Here is a 6,000-nt window from a genome sequence, read left to right as displayed (position 1 = left end):
ACCAGTATGTCTGGTGGAGTCATACACACTCACCCTTCCAACCTGGGGAGAGGAGAGGAGGGGAGGGGTGGGGAGAGAAGGGGAGGAGAGGAGAGGAGAGGAGAGGAGAGGAGAGGAGAGGAGAGGAGAGGAGAGGAGAGGAGAGGAGAGGAGAGGAGAGGAGAGGAGAGGAGAGGAGAGGAGAGGAGAGGAGAGGAGGTTTAATTTGTCTGATGTGTAGAACAGTCATATTGAATGACGAAGAACTTTAATTTAGGGGCAGTGGTTTCCAACCCTTTTCATATCAAGGTCCATTATATATTCGGCATTTGAAGCCATTCGATGAGCTCTCAGATCCAAGACTTAAAGATATTTTACAATGACAACAATATATTCTGTCCATAATTCCACGCTGTATTGATGTGGGTGACAGAGATAATCGGCTTAAAAATGATCAAAGTAACAATCCTTCTACATTCTCCAATTGCGTAGACCTCATTTAAATTTAAGTAATGCAAATGTTTAACTAGTGGGTTCAACTTCAATGAATGGATGTGGCAATATATCGAGGGTACAGGCTTTAGTTCAGACACCATTATTGGTCAGACAGTCATTAGACCTACCTCAAACCCTATTGGTCAGACAGTCATTAGACCGACAACCTACCTCAAACCCTATTGGTCAGACAGTCATTAGACCTTCAACCTACCTCAAACCCTATTGGTCAGACAGTCATTAGACCTTCAACCTACCTCAAACCCTATTGGTCAGACATTCATTAGACCGACAACCTACCTCAAACCCTATTGGTCAGACAGCCATTAGACCGACAACCTACCTCAAACCCTATTGGTCAGACAGTCATTAGACAGACAACCTACCTCAAACCCTATTGGTCAGACAGTCATTAGACCGACAACCTACCTCAAACCCTATTGGTCAGACAGTCATTAGACAGACAACCTACCTCAAACCCTATTGGTCAGACAGTCATTAGACAGACAACCTACCTCAAACCCTATTGGTCAGACAGTCATTAGACCGACAACCTACCTCAAACCCTATTGGTCAGACAGCCATTAGACCGACAACCTACCTCAAACCCTATTGGTCAGACAGCCATTAGACAGACAACCTACCTCAAACCCTATTGGTCAGACAGTCATTAGACAGACAACCTACCTCAAACCCTATTGGTCAGACAGTCATTAGACCTTCAACCTACCTCAAACCCTATTGGTCAGACATTCATTAGACCGACAACCTACCTCAAACCCTATTGGTCAGACAGTCATTAGACAGACAACCTACCTCAAACCCCTAAGCGTAACCGCAAGCACAGGACCGACTGATGATCCTGCATGTCGGACTAATGTCCTGTCGGAATTGTGTGCATTTATATAGCGCCGTTATCCAAGGCGCTTTACAGAGATTGTGCATTATTACATTCACCCATTCACACACACATTCACACACACATTCACACACCGGTGGCGGCGGAAACCATGCAAGGCACCAACCAGCACATCAGGAGCAATTAGTGGGTTTAGTGTCTTGCTCAAGGACACTTTGACACTAACTCTGGGGGAGCCCGGGTTCGAACTGGCAACCTTGCGGTTACCATCCGGCCACTCTAACCCTAGCCTGGAACTCACCTATGCTTTCTATGGCATAGGCAGCTCCCGGCAGGATCCGCCGGGAGAATATATGCGCAGCTGCGCGACATGAGACTAATTACTTAGAGCGACAGAGAGAGAGAGGAGCGTGTGTGTGTGTGTACATGTGTGCGTGTGTATGTCAATTTAACAAAGGTGCAGACAATCAGAAATCAGCAGAGAGTGAGCAATGTTTGCGCTACTCTATGCCGAATTGAAGTGGACTCAGACCCAGACTTTTTTTTTTCTCCCTGGAAATAAAAACGTCTGGGTTTCCGAGGCTACCCTAACCCTGACCCACCGCCACCATATTTATGGATAAATACTCCAGACGATAGGCTCTTACCTCGGGGTGGTTGAGGGTGAAGGGGGCGCGGAGGCTCTTGGCGAAGGCGTCTCCATCGCGGGACAGACGGCAGCAGACCGCTCTGGTGAGGTGGCCGTGGCTGTACAGGTACCCTGGAGGGACAAGACGCATCATAGTCAGTGTTTGGTAAACTTTAGTAGTAGTAGTAGTCAGATACGAACCCAGGGTAATAGACTTCAAACATATTATATTATATGTATAGTAGTAGCAGTAGGCATTTCCTCATAGACATTTCAAAAAGTATTTATTTAAAGACCTTTTAAGCCTCGTACAAAGCCAACTTGAGTTGTGACAAATCATGACAACACCACACACAATTATTCGGGCCGAACAAATACTTAGAAAGAAGAAGAAAACAGCAAGTTACAACACTTTCTTTGTTGTTTTTCTTCTTTGTAATCATTTGTTTGGTCCAAAATATTATATTGTGTTTTTGGACTGCGACACTATAGCAGTGCAGTTAAGTACTCACCCAGGGTAATGGATTTCAGGTAGATGGGGTGCAGGAAGTGACTGAGCAGCGCCCCCTGGAGTCCCAGGACGTTCCAGCGCATGATCTTGTCACTGCAGCTCATGGTGCGGAGTCTCTCCCCGTGCTGGATGCCGTCCCACGTTGGGACGATGGCACTGGACTCTACCGGGATGGTCCCCTCCCCTGGGAGAGAGACACAGAGACACAGAGACACAGAGAGAGAGAGAGAGAGAGAGAGAGAGAGAGAGAGAGAGAGAGACAAGGTCATTATTAGGACTCTACAGGGATGGTCCCCTCCCCTGGGAGAGAGACACAGAGACACAGAGAGAGAGAGACACTCCAAGGTCATTATTAGGACTCTACAGGGATGGTCCCCTCCCCTGGGAGAGAGACACAGAGAGAGAGAGCGAGAGAGAGAGACAGACACTCCAAGGTCTATTAGGGCTGTCACCATTACAAATTTAGTTATTAGTCCATTAAAACACTTTCTCCTGTGTGGCCACAAGGGGGCGGGCCACGCTCATATTTTCTGGTCTTGTCCTAAAATTCAGAAATACTGGCAGGATATCCACTCCACCTTGGAGACCATTCTGTGTTTTGAGATACCTCTGACTGTTTCTTTTCTACTGTTGGGAAATATCCCTGAAGAGTTTCTAATACATGATAAATATTTAATCAAGATCCTCTTAGCATCAAGTAAAAAAGCAATCACACGACGCTGGTACCAACAGGACCCACCAACGAAAGATCAATGGATGGACATTATTGAGGAACTGTATTCTATGGAAAAACTAACATTCATACTGAGACTACAAGAGGATAAATTCTATAAAAAGTGGGAAAAGTGGAATCTCTTCTCTCAGCCTAGCGATATTGTAATAGAATTTCATTGAATGTTTGTTGTAATGTGAAAAATGCAGCCTTTTTTTCTTTTTCTTTCCGTATAGTCTTGTTAGTTGTTTTTTCTTGTCTGTTCTTCCTTCAATAAGAATTAAGTGAAAAAAAAAAAAAACACGTTGTCTCCTGAACCCGAGTTACACAAGCTAATTTACTGTAGAACACTTTTCCCTCCCGTTCGCAAGTTGCCCGAGTTATCTTTTCATTGTTTAATCCACGTTTTGGATCAGTTTTAAATCAGTCATTTTAAATCAGTCAAATCAGATCGGGCAATCCACCGGACAGAGTGGGATAGGAGAACAAATCCGCTCTAAAAACAAAATTTAACTAATACTAAAACAATATATTCAAAACAAACTGAAACTAGTCCAAAAAAGATATACTATTATAACCTTGGTATAGAGGTATTGTATGTAATGTGAAAAGTTGAAGGTGTAATGTGTGTATATTAAGGTCTGTCACCGTTCTCCACTTTGGTGCGCAGCTTTCCCTGCTTGGCGTTCTCAAAGAGCGGCTGGTGGCCGTCCACCTCGTCTCCCGTCTCACTGCACGACTTGTCAAACAGGGCTCCGTCTCCACAGGGGGCGGTGCTGAAGGACAGACAGGATGACAGACAGACAGACAGGACAACAGACATACACAGAGACAGACAGACAGAGGGAAACAGACGGGCAGGAAAACAGACAGACACAGAGACCGACAGACAGACACAGAAACCGACAGACAGACACGGAGAGATGGACAAGACAGACAGAACGACAGACAGGAAAACAGACAGACACAGAGACCGACAGACAGACACAGGAAAACAGACAGACACGGAGAGATGGACAAGACAGACAGAACGACAGACAGGACAACAGACAGACACAGAGACAGACAGGACAACAGACATACACAGAGACCGACAGACAGACACAGGAAAACAGACAGACACGGAGAGATGGACAAGACAGACAGAACGACAGACAGGAAAACAGACAGACACAGAGACCGACAGACAAGACACAGAAACCGACAGACACGGAGAGATGGACAAGACAGACGGAAAACAGATAAACAAATGCAGAGAAAGGAGAGAAGAGTTAGCATGGAGTGGTTATACAACCTCTCCCTCTACACTACAGCCACACCAACGGGTCGCCATGCAACTATTTGCAACCAACGGTTGCGATTAGACGCATGTAGAGTTGAATTGAACCATTGAATTGAACCAATTGAATCACTTGGGTCGACATGCGCATACACTTTAGGAGGTTAGATAGGGGAGCGTCTGTTATGTTATGTATGGGACTCTTATTGATACAGAGGCAGTCATGGGGGAAAGACTAACTGTTCAGGAGAGGACATTTGATTTCTTTATGTTGTATGCTGAAATCGACATATATGAAATAAATGCTTAAACATGTAGCTATAGGTGTAATGTTAGAGGTCCACAGAAGTGAACCTTTCAAGCCTGTTTTCTCAACTCGCTGTTTCTCTGCAAGACATTACTCTATAAGCCATATCTCCAAAACTGGTGGGTCAAACTGAAGCCTCGGTCAGAAACGGTCACATACTGTATACGTTACCGTCATGTGTTTTGTATTATAATGTATTGATCTGTTTAACCCATTTCGACCCGATACCAGATTCTACAAATGTCAGCTAAATCACGATAGTTTTCAGAAAAACGTGTTTCTAATTTCTATATCAGTTGTTCTCAAACTGTTTCATGTCAAGGAACCCCAGAATTATATGTAATTGGCCACCGACCCCCATCTGGACATATGTTATTCCAGGAACCCCCCTAGTAGCAAAGAGTTAATAACGTTCTCTCTGAAGGAACAAATATTCAAAGATTTGCGTCACATTTTCACTTCTTTTAAAAAACAGCAGACCTACAAGCTCGTAGCGCGGCACTCGGTGGCACGCTATGAGCTTGTAGATCTGCTATTTTTCAATAGCTAAAGTATAACATAATGCTTTAAAACACCAAAAGGGGTTAATGTGAGTGGACCTCGTCGGAAATAAGTCTGTGGACCTTCTTGCGATAATATCCTCAAATTGCTATTTTTATAATTGCTTTTTTAAATAAATCCATTTCAAATGCCATTTGAAACACCATTCACGTGGCAGGATTAAAATGACTCAATTTTTTTTAAATATAATAGAATATTAGGCCATACTGAATTTTAGGAGGGTAAGAAGAGAATACAGACATTCGATATGCATTGCTTTTTTTTAAACAAGAGTGAATCAAACGTATTTGATTCTTGCGGATCAATATTAAAACCTTTTTTTTTCTCCTTTTCTTTGGAAATCCATCCTCGGAAAAATTCTAGTAGGATACTGTCTGGATCCTCCGATTCAGAAATGTAATAATACATTGCATAGTACGGTACACGCGATAGGCTCATATTGGAACAGGTGTTACCAATAATACATTGCATAGTACGGTACACGCGATAGGCTCATATTGGAACAGGTGTTACCAATAATACATTGCATAGTACGGTACATGCGATAGGCTCATATTGGAACAGGTGTTATCAATAATACATTGCATAGTACGGTACACGCGATAGGCTCATTATTGGAACAGGTGTTCCTATCTTGTGCGATAACAGCTAATATTACATGTTTGTGCA

General features: G+C 43.6%; 1 protein-coding gene across 1 annotated transcript in view; it reads right to left on the bottom strand.

Moving 5' to 3' along the window:
• Positions 1 to 6,000, bottom strand: part of adar (adenosine deaminase RNA specific) — a gene marked incomplete at its 3' end in the record, with an annotated part of 45,605 nt that overhangs the window by 394 nt on the left and 39,211 nt on the right. Inside the window, exons 20-23 of the mRNA XM_080767325.1 lie at positions 3,833 to 3,960; positions 2,474 to 2,656; positions 1,981 to 2,093; positions 3 to 42 (exon numbers count right to left, since the gene is read on the bottom strand). Of these exons, the coding sequence (XP_080623451.1) occupies positions 3 to 42; positions 1,981 to 2,093; positions 2,474 to 2,656; positions 3,833 to 3,960 (464 nt within the window). The remainder of the gene's footprint in view (positions 1 to 2; positions 43 to 1,980; positions 2,094 to 2,473; positions 2,657 to 3,832; positions 3,961 to 6,000) is intronic.

This window comes from Protomyctophum bolini (assembly GCF_963924005.1).
Source record: "Protomyctophum bolini genome assembly, chromosome: 7".
Lineage (NCBI taxonomy): Eukaryota > Metazoa > Chordata > Actinopteri > Myctophiformes > Myctophidae > Protomyctophum > Protomyctophum bolini.
This window is presented reverse-complemented; position numbering and strand designations above follow the sequence as displayed.